Genomic DNA, 16,516 nt, shown 5'->3' on the forward strand with positions numbered 1-16,516 from the left:
TACTGATAATATTTATAATCTGATCATTAATTTTTTTAGATGTAATACGTAACATATTTTCGGGAACAACAATAAAAACTGTCGAGGATCGAATTGCCGATTGGCTTCGCCGTGGAGGCGATCGAATAAAAGCTGCTGATAAACGACGAGAACGTCTCCAACACCAGTAAAAATATTTACTATATTATACATATACTTAATATTAATATAAATCTTGCAATATAAATTTTGCTCGTATAAGAATTATAACACATACATTTTTTTTAAAGGATAACGAATAATATTTCTATATCATTCTATATCATTTGTGTATTCTAGTTTTGTAGTTAATTAATAATCAAAGTTCCTAATGTACTCTGTTTTTGCTAGGCTTATTATAAATAAAATATATTGATTCTAAATAATCTTGAGTGAGCAGGTAGTAATAAAAATTTATTTGAAATACAAATGTACATAATATGATTAATTGTTAACTAAAATTATTAATCTATTCCATTTATTCCATGTATATATATTTATTACTATGATGATTGACGCTCAGCAAACACAAAGTAATAGTTATAATATCAAAAGTTTTAATTTCTCAATCAACACAATTAAATATAACTGTTGTATAACATATATGCCTTGGTATATAATAATTATATAACTGTATATATATACCAAGGTATATGTTATACAACAGTTATATTTATTGTAGAGATTATTAGGAAATTAGAACTTATAATAACTATTATTTTGTGTTTGCTGGATATTGTTTAAATGTCTTTTTATTAACCTTTATTTAGTTGTCTATTTTATATCTTAAAGATATCTAATTTAGTTGTCTATTTTATATCTTAAAGATATCTTTCGATTTTAACACTTCGATAACTTTATGTTGACGTATTGGTAACTGATAAAGGTTGACCATATGTTGGTAATTTGGTCACCGTTATAAGTTGTCTTACAGTTGGCGTTCGGATACAAATAAGTTGTCATCCAAGCGGACATTAGTTATACTATTTATGCCACAAAAAGGTATCTTTTTTGCCAACTAAAAAGTCATCCGTATCTTTTTTGGGTTGTCTTTTTAATATCATTTTGATATCATTTTGCTACCTGGGTCGTGGGAGGACCAATGGCTGCTCCCGCGCCACAACACGTAAAATGTTATTTGACGAGCGTTGCCAGCTTAGAAAAGCAATTGATCAAATTCTGGGACATGGAAGAACTCACGAAGAATAGAAGTCTGTCATTGGAAGAAGAAGCATGTGAGTCACATTTTGTGAAAAACACAAAGCGTGACAAAAGCGGCAGATTCATCGTCAAGCTGCCATTAAAACAAAGCCCTTCTGTTTTAGGAGATTCAAGGAAGCAAGCCGAAAAGCGGTTTTTAACACTCCAGAGAAGATTGCAACACAACGAAGCCCTACACAAAGAATATTCAGCCTTCTTAAAGGAGTATGAAGAATTGGGCCATATGAGAAGAGTAGCGAACAGCAAAGAACCGCCATATTCCTACTACATGCCGCATCATTGCGTAATTCGAGCTGACAGCGAGACTACTAAACTCAGAGTAGTATTTGACGCTTCAGCTTCGACGTCAAATGGTTTGTCGCTAAATGATTTACAAATGACTGGCCCTGTCATACAGAGTGATTTGTTGTCGATTCTTCTACGGTTTCGAAAGCATACTTATGTGATATCAGCCGATATAGCAAAAATGTATCGGCAGGTTCTACTAACTCCTGAACAAAGACCGCTACAGCGAATACTATGGCGTGAGAAACGGGAGCAACAAGTCGAAACATTCGAGTTAAATACCGTAACCTATGGCACAACGGCGGCATCCTTCTTGGTAATTAGATGTTTAGAGCAGCTCGCAAGCGAATGTGAAAAAGAAAATCCCCACATTGCTAAGATCATTAGAAGAGACTCCTATGTGGATAATCTTTTGTCAGGCGGAGAGACCACAGACGAAATAATCTGAGCTGCAAAGAAAATAGCCAGCGTTCTGTCCGAGGGATGCTTCGAACTTCGAAAATGGAATTCAAATAGCAGCGAATTTCAGAAAGGTTCATGGATATAAACAAAGCACAAACGGAAATACAACTGAACAAGGATGGAGGCAAGCGAACATTAGGATTAATTTGGCGCGTGAAGGATGACATCTTAATGTACAGTGTAAACTTGCCAAGCAATAACCAAGTCACAAAACGTAACATTCTTTCCATAGTGTCAATGATTTTTGATCCTTTAGGCCTTTTGTCACCCTGTACCATAACGGCAAAAATTCTAATTCAAAGCTTATGGTTGGAAAAACTATCGTGGGACGAGAGCCTTCCGTCAGATCTGCATTCCAAATGGACACAATATTATAACCAACTCTCTAAATGAATTTGTAATTCCAAGACAAGCTACGGCATCCAACCCAGTGGAAATCCAAATACACGGATTTGCTGATGCCTCTAAAAACGCTTACGGAGCTTGCGTCTACATTCGCGTACTAGACAACAAAGAAAAGGTTCACATTAATCTATTGTGCGCTAAAACTAAAGTTGCGCCTTTGAAAACGCAAACGATCCCTCGTCTAGAACTTTGCGCAGCGCTAATGCTTGCTAGATTGATTTCAGCGGTCGAACGCGCCCTGGAGATGGAGACCGATTCCATCACATACTGGAGCGACTCCACCATAGTTTTGGCCTGGTTACAAACGCAGCCGAGCTGCCTGCCAGTTTTCGAAGCCAATCGCGTAGCTCGCATACAGGAATTAAGTAACGGCAGAGTATGGCGTCATGTACCCACGAGCCAAAATCCTGCTGATTTGCTTTCCCGCGGAATACAACCTCAAAACTTGATTTCGTCTAGCTTCTGGTGGCACGGACCTGACTTTTTAAAAGGCAACTCTAAATTTTGACCAAATCAGTTATCTTGCGAAATAAACCCGCCAACAGAGAAACTTGTTTTAGCAACGAGTATACAAAATAATACTCTAGACGAGATTCTGTCGCGGTGTTCCAGCCTAGCTAAGGCGATACGGATCCTCGCTTACTGCATTAAATTCATTGACAAATTAAAATCAAAGGGAAACAAAAACGAAACATCGATTATTCAACAGCGCAACGCCGCGATGGTACTTCTAATAAAACACGTGCAAGGCTCAAGTTTTGACAAAGAGATAGCGATGCTCAAGAAAGGCATTTGTATAGTAAAAGGACCATTGGCTTCAGTAACCCCGTTCTTGGATGAAGGCGGTATCATAAGAGTGGGAGGTAGGTTAGGAAATTCGAAATTTGAAAACGATAAGAAGCACCCGATTCTTTTACCAGGAAATCACACATTTACGAACCGCTTATTCGACGATGAGCACAAGCGGTTAATGCATGCCGGCCCTCAGTTACTTTTAGCTTCTATTCGCGAACGATTCTGGCCCTTAAGGGGAAGAAATTTAGCTCGTAAAATCGTCAAGTCGTGTACAAAATGTTTTCGCGCTAATCCTAAGCCAATGCAGCATATTATGGGTCATCTTCCGTCGGCCAGAGTAACTTTCACGTTTCCATTCGAATGCACGGGCGTTGATTACGCAGGCCCTTTTCAAATTAAAGATCGTAAGGGAAGGGGTTGCAAAATATCAAAATGTTACCTTTGCCTGTTCGTTTGCTTCTCCACTAAAGCAATACACCTCGAGCTTGTTTCAGATTTGACGAAGGAAGCATTTGTAGCAGCATTGATGCGTTTCGTATCACGTAGAGGAAAACTGTCACAAATATATTCGGATAACGGCAAAAATTTCGTAGGGGCAAACAATGCGTTGAAAGAATTAAACAAATTTTTAAGCAATGAAGCGAATTTTATAAATGAATCAATCAGCAGGGTATATCTTGGAATTTCATCCCGGCTTATTCACCTCATTTCGGCGGCCTATGGGAGGCCGGGATAAAATCCGTGAAGCACCATTTGAAAAGAGTTGCCGCAAATGCATTGTTGACTTTTGAGGAGTTTTACACTTTACTAGTCCAGATAGAGGCTATTCTAAACTCACGTCCATTGATTCCGCTTTCTTCTGATCCCAATGATTTGTCCTGTCTAACACCTGCTCACTTTCTCATTGGACGGCGATTCGACTCCGTCACCGATCCGAGTTTACTACACATAAAGGAATCCCGACTTTCCATTTGGCAAAGATTGCAGCAAATCCAGCAAAACTTTTGGGAACGATGGAACAAGGAGTATATATCTGAACTGCAGCAACGCACCAAGTGGCGATCTCCATTTCCCACTTTGTCACAGGACGCGCTCATTCTAATCAAAGAAGAAAATCTGCCGCCGTCTAAGTGGAGACTGGGAAGGATTGAGGACACTTATCCCGGTTCTGATGGCATCGCTAGAGTCGCATCGATACGCACTTCTTCTGGCGTCATTCGTCGAGCCATTGCCTTTGACTGAAGAAAAGACTGCATGCGTTTAGTTTTAAATCTAGCTTGTAAGCCTAATCATTAAAGGCGACTCTTTAATGTCGGGGGGTGTTATGTTAAGAATTCCTGATTGTTTGAATTGTTTGAGTGGGCCCGCGATTGCATGCATGTCATGAACGCACCGCGACGGCAGCGCCTCGCGCCTTCTTGTTGGTTGTAAAGGGGAACTGCGTTAGTCAGTTGGCGAATAAACCTTGTTAAAAACACATGTTCGTTGTCCTTCCAAAATAAATTACGTGAAACCCAGCGTAAAATATAACAATTATCATAAAATTTACGAAAAGAATTTATTTTACTCCATGGAATGTGTCAAATTATGCAATTTTTTGGAAATGTAACACGTCCTTATTTTTTAAGAGACGGCAGATAGGAGGGAGAATAAATTCAAAATGTGACAAATGCTTTTTAAAGTAGACTTTAAGTTTGACAATGAAAAAGAATTGAAATACGACAGTTTTTGGCGAGGTTATTTATGCTTATTTGAAGTTATGCCAAATTTTGACATGAAATTACCTAAGCGATAATTTTATTAACCAGTATATATGTACAATTTTATCAGTTTGGTAAACATCTACCAGTGATTACATAATAACTGATTAAACTTATTCTGTTTCTATTACATGATTATACTATACATATGTATATCTTCTTTAATATAAAAATGGCTTTTTCTTGACCTAAAATTTATATATTATCTTTATACAATAGAATGTGTGATTCTATTTTTATAATAATAAAATTTATATACATGATCAGATTATAATTAGTCAAAACTTACACTCATGCTCACACACACGCATTTGTTCACACGCCCTCACAATAGAAAATATAATTAAGTATAATAGATGTGGTAAAAATGAAATAAAAAAGTATATACGACAGATAAATATTTTTTAAAAATATGATTAAAAACAAAATAAATAAATATTTTTTTATCTCACCAGAAATATGGGTCCAATTAAAATGATATAGATTTTAAGATGAATATTAGCATATTTTTTCTTCGCAAAGATATTCTATATAATTATATTTATAAAATAATCTTTACAGATACAGATTAATTTAAAATTTTTATGTAAAGATTATTAAATCTACCTTTTTTTTATTAGAAGTGCATACAAAAAAGATGCCGCCAAAATGAGACAAAATGTACAGAAAATATTCCAAAATGGGTTCTTCCGAAAGTGACCCATCGATTTGAGCATAGGATCTTAAAAAGTGATCAAAAACAAACAGAAAAAAAATAATTTTGGCCACGGCAAGTTTTGTGTTAATTTTTTTTCATATGTATTAAAATTTGTTCTCCTGCAGGGGGCGGTGTCCACGCATACACTTTTCCACGCGAAGCGAGGTTCCACATGGGTTGGCAACTTTCCACGCGAAGCGAGGTTCAACTCTTATCTATGTGTATAGTTGTTTGGTAGTGGAGCCCCCCGCAGGGGAGGCGAAACCCATTGTGTCTACACATATCACACTTTTTTATTTACACAACAATTTTAGAATATATACCTCGTTCCCTCTTTTTTCAATCCTTTATATATATTTTTTTTATACACATTTTATATATTTTTTGTACTTTTTGTACATTTTATATATTTTTTGTACGAAACTTGCCGTGGCCAAAATTATTTTTTTCTGTTTACTCAATTTGATGGGTCACATTCGAAAGAATATCCCCAAAATGTGTATCATTATTATAAAAAATTGATTTATTAAAATAATTTTTAAACGTTATAAATATTATGTTATAAATGTTATAAACATGTCACAAATAATATTAATATAATATTAATATAATATTAATATAATGTTTAAAATGTTATAAACAATGTTATAAAAAATTATAGTCAAATAAAAAGAAAAAAATCAAAAGTATTATTCTACAATCTAAAATTGATTGTTTTACTAATACTAGGAAAAAATTGCATATAATAAATAATTCTGACATACTTACCACCTGTGACTGTTTCTAGGGTGAAAGCGTTAAATCGCCAATTTCCAACTTTTTGTAAAACGCACTGTAACACATATAACAAATTCCGATATAATATCGCCACAAATATTATGGGTATAGTATTGTCAATAGAAAAATCGCGAATGTGTATGCTAAATGCAAATACATAATAATAAAAATATCACATTTATTTCTGAGAAAAAGTATGGCAATTATAAAAAAATTTTTAATTTTAATTATTAGTGCATACAATATTATGGCAATATTACACAAAATATCTCTTATGAAGTATTTCCCGTGAACTGAGGATTTTTTAATTTCACTTTTAGCGAATAGGGTAAACTCGGGTAAGATGGCCTAAGTTTTTTAAAATGCAAAAAACATACTTTTATTTTTTAATAATATTTGGCACATTACTTCATTGAAGATTAAAGTACGTAATACTATTGAAATCAAACAATAAATACTTAATAGAAATTTTATATTATTACCAAAATATTAAAACATGAGCATTGGCTATCTTTCCTGACTTTTAGGGAAAAGATAGCCATAGTAGTTGTAGTACAGTTGATTACACATATATTTCATGATAAAGTAATTTAAAAAACTTATAATTGTACTAGCTTTTTTATTTTTATAATGTTGAACATATAAACATTAATATATTTTTTTAATATAAAATAAAAACTTTTATAAAAAAATTAAATTTTAAATATAATCTTTCAGATTGATTTTTTTAACTAAAAATAATCTTTGAAATAATTTTTAAAACAGAACAAAAGTAAAATTTTATACATAAATAAACAAAATACAATTGAATTTTAATAATAAATATTTTAATAATGAAAGTGTGTCCTCTTATCCTATTTTCATACATCATGTATGTTTTATAACATGAATTCATTCATTTATGTGACTTTTCACGCGAAGCGAGGTCCACCCCCATCATTTCGTGCTTTCAGTGCGAAACGAGGTCTATTTTTGCGAAATTCCACATGGATTTGCAATTTTTGACGCGAAGTGAGGTCCATCCTTATTGCCCGGTGCTTTAAGTGCAAAACGGAGGTAGACTTCGCTTCGCGTGAGAAGTTGCAAACCTATGTGGAATTTTCCAAATAATAGATCTCGTTTCGCACTTAAATCATCGAGCAATGGGAGTGGACCTTACTTCACGTGAAAAGTTGCAAACCCATGTGGAATTTCGCAAATATAGACCTCGTTTTGCACTGAAAGCACGGGGTAATGGGGGTGGGCCTCGCTTCGCGTGAAAAATTCTAAACCCATGTATATGGTATCAGAAACATTACGTTTTATTTAGTAAACTTATTTCGTTAATAACTTTTTAATAAACAAAAACCCCCAATTAAAACCATTTGGAGGTTACTCAGGGTTATGACCTTGACAACATATGTCAACATATGTCAAGGTCATCGGAGGTGGCTCCCCTATTTTGAATAATTGAGATCTTCTCAAATCTTTAAGAATAATAAAAAATGCACTAATTAGCGATTATTAGAAAAATTGCAGCTTGTGGCCATCTTTTTGCTATGACCATCATACCCGAGTTTACTCGATTTTCGAGAATATATGATATATAAAAAAAAATGTTTTATACAAAAGTTTTATGGTATTTTCTACTCTTTACAATGGTTAGGGTTAGGTTCGGTTAGGTTGGGTTAGGTTGGGTGTAATCATATTTTTCAAAAATATAAAATTTTTTTACTTGAAAATGTTATTTTTTTTACGAATTTGTGTCTGAAAAAATTCAAAATTTTGTATGTTTTATATGCATATGTAAGTTTCTGTGATAGCAAATAGCTTAAAAGTTTTAAGACTAAAAAATTTTTTTTAATTGGAGAATATGTGCATATAAATATAAATAAAAAATTGTATTACTCAAATAACTTCACACAAATATACATATTTGATTATAATAATTATCTAGAAAAATATATTTTTTTAATGTTTTGTCTTTGATAATAATGTAATTAAAATAGTTTACTTGCATACATATTTCAGAAATTTAAAAAACTGATAGAAAATGTTACAGAACAATAAAACGAGACCAAATAGTATTAAATAAATATGCAATTAGAAAAAGTTTTTATTAGATTTTAATAAAAATTACCTGTACTAGCCCGTGAAAAATATCGTCTATCATGCCAGTCTCTTGACTCAAGGATCTAGTAATAAGCCTCTTACGTCGTCTCTTGTGCATCGTCAAAAAACGACCAGAATGTCTAGGTCTGCATCGATTGATGTTTAAGTTTTCCAGTAGGATTCGGTCCGTATCAGATAAATGCTTGATTGTTGCTTCCGCTGTAGATCCATCACAGACTTTTGATAATGTGACTGATGTGCCGGAATCGCAACATATGCTGCTATCTATAAAATAATAAATATTTTCAGCAACTTTTACAAGCGAAAAATTATTTTTTTTGTAGAATATATATATATATGTAATGAAAAATATATATATATGTATATATATATATATATATATATATATAAAAATATGTATATATATATATATATATGAAAAAAAAAAATATATATATATATGTAATGAAAAATAGGGGTTTTCATTTTAAAAAAACATTAATGACCTTGACCTGACTTTGACAAGGTCACTCAAGGTCAAGTCCATATTTCCATCATGTGTCCCCCTTCAAGCCATGCAACTTTCGTTCAAAAAATGTTTCCATAAAATTATCGGTTCGCGAGATAATCGATTATATCACTTAAAAAGAAACACCCTGTATATACATATATACATATATACATATATATATATACAAATACATATTTATGTATATAATACATATACAGGATGTCCGGTAATTCGCGCCCCACCCGTCAGGTGCAGGTAAAGTAGATTAAACCTAGTAGAAAAGTCCTCTTCCATTTTGCGATATTTCCAATAATTAATGAGAAATTAATTTAAGAAGATCGGCCAATTCGCGCGCCCTACAAGCGTGCGGCGAGAAGAGACAGCCCAGTCTTACATGGTTACTAAGTACGCGGCGAAAAGAAACAGTCTAATGTTACGCGGTTGCTAGGCGCGGGAAGTAGCGATCTACAAAAGACAATAGCATGTATGAGCAGCGGATAACGCTGAATCCCCGAATGGGGGCCTGCGTTATCCGCTGTTCATATTAAAAAAGCGGCTAATTTGCGCGAGTACAAGCGCACAGCGAGAAAAGACAGACAGTGTTACATGGTCACTAAGTACGCGGGGAGAAGAGACAATTCAATGTTTCACGGTTTTAATGGTTCACGGAAGAGCAGTATTTTGTCAAATCAAAAAGATTTATATCGAGAAGAGAATCGATAAGTTGAACATGAGCAAGGTTGTGAGCATTCCCGCGGATCTCCATACTCTCTGAATTCTGCTGAAGGGCGAAATTGCCAAAAACTCAATTTCTTATCGTGAGGCAGTCGGATCATTAATGGTCTTGACAGTTGTCTGACGTTCACATATCGCAGTGAATGCGTTGAGTCGATATTTATATTGATAAGATAACAATTATTGGTTCCAAGTATGTATTTTCAAATACCTACTTGAAACAATCGATCTTGAAATCCAGAACAAGCAAGAACGAGTTGTAAACTTTCAGATGTCAACTATGCAAAAAACTTGACATCTCAAAGATCAACCACTATCTTTTTAGTCTAACAGGTGCTCCTATATCTTGGGCATCACAATGAAGAATGATCAATATGTGTATCACGGAATTGGAATACGTCGCTGCAGTAATGGTAGCAAGAAAAGCAATCTAGTTTCGAGAACTAGGATTTTAAGTGTCAGGATATTAGAGCCATTCCTATTCGTATTGATAACCAAAGTGAAATTCAGCTAATTAAAATCTGGAATTCCACAAACAATATCGATAAACATCGATATTCGTTTCCATTTTATTAGAAAACAAGTTGAAAAATTACAGTTATAGAATATATTCAAGAAACTAGCGAAGCATTCAAACAGCGAGAGCGTTAAAAATATTAAAATTTTTTTTGCACTTCGTAGATTACGTACGTCTCAACGCACGTTTTTTGTATTCAAATTGAACTATTGTTCGAATTGAACCTCTTGATTGTATTGTTTTATACACCGTCAACTCCGTAATCGCTCGTGTCTCTACTAACTTAAGAGAGTCTTGGTTACGACCGCACCAGGGGGAAGGAATCTGGAGGGGGGACGGATTAAGCCCCCATCCCAGATAGTCTCTCGTCCCGGCAGTGTCAGGCGGGTCAACGCGATTACTCCCCAACACGCTCGGAACCCGCACCGGGAATTCTCCCTTACAGAGCACGCTAGCGCAATGCCCACGTACTCCCGTACCAGCAGACCCTTCAAACGTAAAAGGTTACAGTTTCACCACGCTACCAAACAGTTCATTATGCCTGCATGTTGCCTCAGGCAGCAGAGCACTCACATCAGTCAAACGGCAAAGGTCGTATAATCCCGAAGGGGCTGAGTAAACTTCGTTCCCCATATCTTAAGAGTATGCATTGTCATGAAATTCATAACGAGCCCAATGTCCTGCGACTCACTACGTCCCTGCGAGTCCGACACCAATTGACAGAGCACCACTAGCCACACGGTGGGGCTCTCCGTCTCCCGCAGTACTTGTGTTGATCTGAACCATTGCTAAGCCTCGTCTACAATAGTCGCAAGTACTGTGTTGTATGTCATAATAGTACCGCAAGAAAATTTGTCACATGTCATAAGCGTGTCGCTAGACGAATGTCTACAATAGTCGCAAGGATTGTTCGCGATACGTCAAGTCGACTGCAGCTACATGGACGTGATGGACGACCGGCAGCGATTATTTTTACTTTTTCTGCAACTTTATTTCTAATTTTTAAATTTAGTATCTTTATATGGTCAATGTGCTGTGTTGTGATTGACTAATTTCATGCGACATGCTTGTCGCAGTCGCAGAAAGTTGAAGTTGTCTCAACTCCGTGCGACAAGAGTTCTTGCGACTGCGACAGCCTTACCGGAAATAATATTCCTACGACATGCTCATACGACATACGAAACAGTCCTTGCGACTATTGTAGACGAGGCTCTAGACGATCTCGCATTCTCTTCAGGGTTCTCGGAGGGCCACCCCGTCCTCCACAAGAAGAAATTTATCATCGGCGCAGATTCCGTTGAACAAGTCACCGTCGTAGGGACACCACTTCCATTACCACATAAAATTACACCAGAGCTAAGCACTTTGCCCGAAAACCCGGGATCGGACTGCAGCACAAAACGTTTTAGGGGTAAACAGTATATGGTCACCCGTTTATCCGCAACTCATAAATTTATGAGTTTAACGACCTATATTTTGATTGATTATACAGATTGATAAATCCTTTTCCACAATTAAAGTATTTATTAACAAACGGGGAGCGTTATAATTTTCAAGGAAAAAACAATCTGTATAGCCAATAAATAGATTCATGATCGAATCCAATTTCGCGTTTTATCAGTAAGACAGGACTCAACTTTTCCATCATTTCTGTTGTATTCTGGAATGCATAAAGCTAAAGCAATAATCTGATTGGTTTTCAGCTTAAGTTTATGTCTTAAGTTTACGATTACGGCAATTCGTGTGCGAAGGCCCTTACAATTGATCATCTTGTATTTCATTTTTGATAAATGCACTCTAAAATATCTTAAAGCCAGCACAACTGCCATCGTTTTCAACTCATACGAATGATAACAGTATTGATCCGTGGTAGTTTATCTACTGAAATAGCTACTACGTTTCACTATCCTCTTCCTGTAACAATATGGCTCCTACTCCTACTACATTCGCATCGCTATGCACTTAGGTGCGTTTATCTCGGCTTAGAGAGGTCGTAGAACAATGTTTCTGAGCGCATTTTAACGGGTGAAGCCTCAACTTTAAAGTGGTTAAGGTAGCATTATTCGTCTCATCGAACTGTTTTTTGTGTGAGGCTTAAAATCAGATAGCGAAAAAACTCTGAAAATTTCTTGAATTTGTAGTTGTCCATGGAAGAAGCAGGGATGGAACCATAAATGCCACTACGTTGGCTTTGAAGTAGGAACCCTTCCCTTTAAAATGCCGCAAGAAACATTGCTCTATCATGCCTAGGAGCCGAGTCATCGCATTTCAAAGTCACCCCTGCATTTTGCAAGATTTTTAGCAATGCCACCGGCATTCGCGTTATCCAATGTGCACCACGGGGAGGTTGCTCGGTCGGATTTTGCATATCATGTGTATGGTGTATGTGTACGTCAATGTTAAGTGTGTGTGTGTGTGTGTGTGTGTGTGTGTGTGTGTGTGTGTGTGTGTCAGCAGAGATAAGGACTGCCACGGTTCGTCACTCCCGCGGTAGTTAACGACTCCAAACCCTCTGCTGTGTGTGTAAGGCTGTGTATAGGTGTATGGATGGGAGTGTGTTGGTGGATGGGGGGTGTGTAAGTGTGCGTGTAAACACACACGCACGCACGCACGCATCACGCACACACTTAACATTGACGTAAACGTACACCATACACATGATGTGCAAAATCCGATCAAGCAACCTCCCCGTGGTGCACATTGGATAACGCGAATGCCGGCGGTATTGCTAAAAATCTTGCAAAATACAGGGGTGACTTTGAAATGCGATAACTCGGCTCCTAGGCATGATAGAGCAATGTTTCTTGCGGCATTTTAAAGGGAAGGGTTCCTAGTTCAAAGTCAACGTGGTGGCATTTATAGTTTCATCCCTGCTTTTTCCATGGACAACCACAAAGTCAAGAAATTTTCAGAGTTTTTTCGCCATCTGATTTTAAGCCTCACACGAAAAACAGTTCAATGAGACGAATAATGCTACCTTAACCACTTTAAAGTTGAGGCTTCACCCGTTAAAATGTGCTCAGAAACATTGTTCTACGACCTCTCTAAGCCGAGATATGGCTTCTTAAATATCATGAAATTTAGCAAGTTTTAAAGCGCTCCTCTAATTGTTTTGCGAAGTGTATATACAGGGTTTGTCAAAAGTGTGGAAACCCCTAAATAATTTTTGTAAAAATGAAAATATCAAAAAACGGTAAAACACGTATTTTGATTTATCAAAAAAGCTACCCTATGACATGGATACCGATCATCCCCCACCCCCTGGTACGCGGGGGTAAGAGGGAGGTTGAAAATTTTAAATTGGATTAAGGATCGAGTGGGGGCTCGTTTGAAAGGTCTTTTCATAACAAACACACCCTTAAAATTTTAAGTCGCTACGACCTCTTCATTCAAAATGGCGGCCGTTCAAATTTCGAAATTTCATGCACTTAGTGTTATCCAGGATCAACTGCGTGGAAGTGGCATGAATTTGATCCCTTGTGTGTGTGTGTGTGTGTGCGCGCGTGTGGCTAAACAAGTGTGAATGTGTACATAGTGGTGATAGGTTGCAGAACAGACGATTGAAAACTGTTATCTCTCTTTAATGATTCAAAACCTTTTACTCCGTGTTTTAAAATAAATTTTACTCAGTGTGTTAAAGTAAATGCTGAAAGTGGCTGCCATTTACTTCCTGACAATATGTCAATCTTTGATAGAATGCAGAAATGGCTCTACGATTCGTCTCAAAAGGTATCAAATCTATTTCATCCCTTATTCGCTGTATCAATTCTTGGATGCTTTCAGGTTTTGTTTTGTAAACCTTACTCTTCAGGTATCCCCATAGATAATAATCAAGAGGAGTTAGATCTGGTAACCGAGGTGGCCAATCCTTTCCTCCCTCATTTCTGTTCCTTCTTCCTATCCATCGTAATGGAAAAGTCTCATTTAAAATTTGACGTGGCCGTAAACCAAAATGAGCAGGAGCTCCATCATGCTGAAACCATATTTCTTCGAAATTATTTGGAAAAATATTTCGTATGGCTGGAATTATTTGATCTACAAGTAATCTCTCATATCTTTGAGCGTTCAGATTTTCTTCAAAAAAAAAAAAACGGCCCTATTAAGTAGCCATCTATTATTCCATACCATACATTAATTTTTTGTGGATATTGTGTGTGAGTTTCCCGCACCCAATTCGGATTCTTATCTGACCATAAACGAAAATTTTGATTATTAACTTCTCCCGTTAACGTGAAAGTTGCCTCGTCTGTAAAAACAATTTGATAAGGGAAGATGGGCCGGACATCTATTAGTGCCATCATTCTTTCAGAAAAACCTATACGACGCTCCAGAGCTCCGTCTTGCAATTCTTGAACATATTGTAATTTGTATGGATAGAACTTGTTTTTCTTTAAAATTCTCCAAACGGACTTGGGAGCAATATCGTGAATTTGAGCGGCTCTGTTAATAGTAGAATTGGGATCTTCAATAAATGTCTGCATAACATCAAGTTGTTTTTCTTCGTTAGTGGCAGACGATGGTCTCCCTGATTTAGGGCGATTTTTTACGCTACCAGTTTCTCTAAAACGTTCTATTGTTTTTAAGACAGTGGACTTATTAATTCGACGATTCGGATACGTCTCATTAAATAATCGAGCGACAGCAGCGTACGATCGCTCGTTATCACCCCATCCACGCATCATGAGGATAGTGATTCTTTCACGTTCCGACAATTCGCCAGCCATTTTTAAAACGTTTAATTTTTAATCTGCCTAAAATCTGTGAAAACAACTGATTTTGAGTAGCCGTGAGAACAACTGATTTTGAGTAGCCGTGAGAACAACTGATTTTGAGTAGCCGCGAGAATAACTGATTTTATGTAGCCGTGAGAACAATGTGAAAAACTTACCTCTGTCTTGCCTTACATGGTAGGATCCTCCTCATTTATTTAAAATCAGTTGTTCTCACGGCTACTCAAAATCAGTTGTTCTCACGGCTACTCAAAATCAGTTGTTCTCACGGCTACTCAAAATCAGTTGTTTTCACAGATTTTAGGCAGATTAAAAATTAAACGTTTTAAAAATGGCTGGCGAATTGTCGGAACGTGAAAGAATCACTATCCTCATGGTGCGTGGATGGGGTGACAACGAGCGATCGTACGCTTCTGTCGCTCGATTATTTAATGAGACGTATCCGAATCGTCGAATTAATAAGTCCACTGTCTTAAAAACAATAGAACATTTTAGAGAAACTGGTAGCGTAAAAAATCGCCCTAAATCAGGGAGACCATCGTCTGCCACTAACGAAGAAAAACAACTTGATGTTATGCAGACATTTATTGAAGATCCCAATTCTACTATTAACAGAGCCGCTCAAATTCACGATATTGCTCCCAAGTCCGTTTGGAGAATTTTAAAGAAAAACAAGTTCTATCCATACAAATTACAATATGTTCAAGAATTGCAAGACGGAGATCTGGAGCGTCGTATAGGTTTTTCTGAAAGAATGATGGCACTAATAGATGTCCAGCCCATCTTCCCTTATCAAATTGTTTTTACAGACGAGGCAACTTTCACGTTAACGGGAGAAGTTAATAATCAAAATTTTCGTTTATGGTCAGATGAGAATCCGAATTGGGTGCGGGAAACTCACACACAATATCCACAAAAAATTAATGTATGGTATGGAATAATAGATGGCTACTTAATAGGGCCGTTTTTTTTTTGAAGAAAATCTGAACCCTCAAAGATACGAGAGATTACTTGTAGATCAAATAATTCCAGCCATACGAAATATTTTTCCAAATAATTTCGAAGAAATATGGTTTCAGCATGATGGAGCTCCTGCTCATTTTGGTTTACGGCCACGTCAAATTTTAAATGAGACTTTTCCATTACGATGGATAGGAAGAAGGAACAGAAATGAGGGAGGAGAGGATTGGCCACCTCGGTCACCAGATCTAACTCCTCTTGATTATTATCTATGGGGATACCTGAAGAGTAAGGTTTACAAAACAAAACCTGAAAGCATCCAAGAATTGATACAGCGAATAAGGGATGAAATAGATTTGATACCTTTTGAGACGAATCGTAGAGCCATTTCTGCATTCTATCAAAGATTGACATATTGTCAGGAAGTAAATGGCAGCCACTTTCAGCATTTACTTTAACACATTGAGTAAAATTTATTTTAAAACACGGAGTAAAAGGTTTTGAATCATTAAAGAGAGATAACAGTTTTCAATCGTCTGTTCTGCAACCTAT

At 36.4% G+C, this 16,516-nt stretch overlaps 1 protein-coding gene across 6 annotated transcripts in view; it reads right to left on the reverse strand.

Annotated features, from left to right (window-relative positions):
• Nucleotides 1-16,516, reverse strand: part of LOC145945589 (uncharacterized) — a 169,132-nt gene that overhangs the window by 97,468 nt on the left and 55,148 nt on the right. For all 6 annotated transcript variants that reach the window (XM_083054675.1, XM_083054670.1, XM_083054650.1 and 3 more), the window contains exons 4-5: nt 8,540-8,796; nt 6,412-6,475 (exon numbers count right to left, since the gene is read on the reverse strand). In XM_083054675.1, the coding sequence (XP_082910801.1) occupies nt 6,412-6,475; nt 8,540-8,796 (321 nt within the window). The remainder of the gene's footprint in view (nt 1-6,411; nt 6,476-8,539; nt 8,797-16,516) is intronic.

The sequence above is a fragment of the Prenolepis imparis genome, unplaced genomic scaffold (assembly GCF_030444845.1).
Source record: "Prenolepis imparis isolate NDT839.2.m4 unplaced genomic scaffold, iyPreImpa1.0 SCAF_2, whole genome shotgun sequence".
Lineage (NCBI taxonomy): Eukaryota > Metazoa > Arthropoda > Insecta > Hymenoptera > Formicidae > Prenolepis > Prenolepis imparis.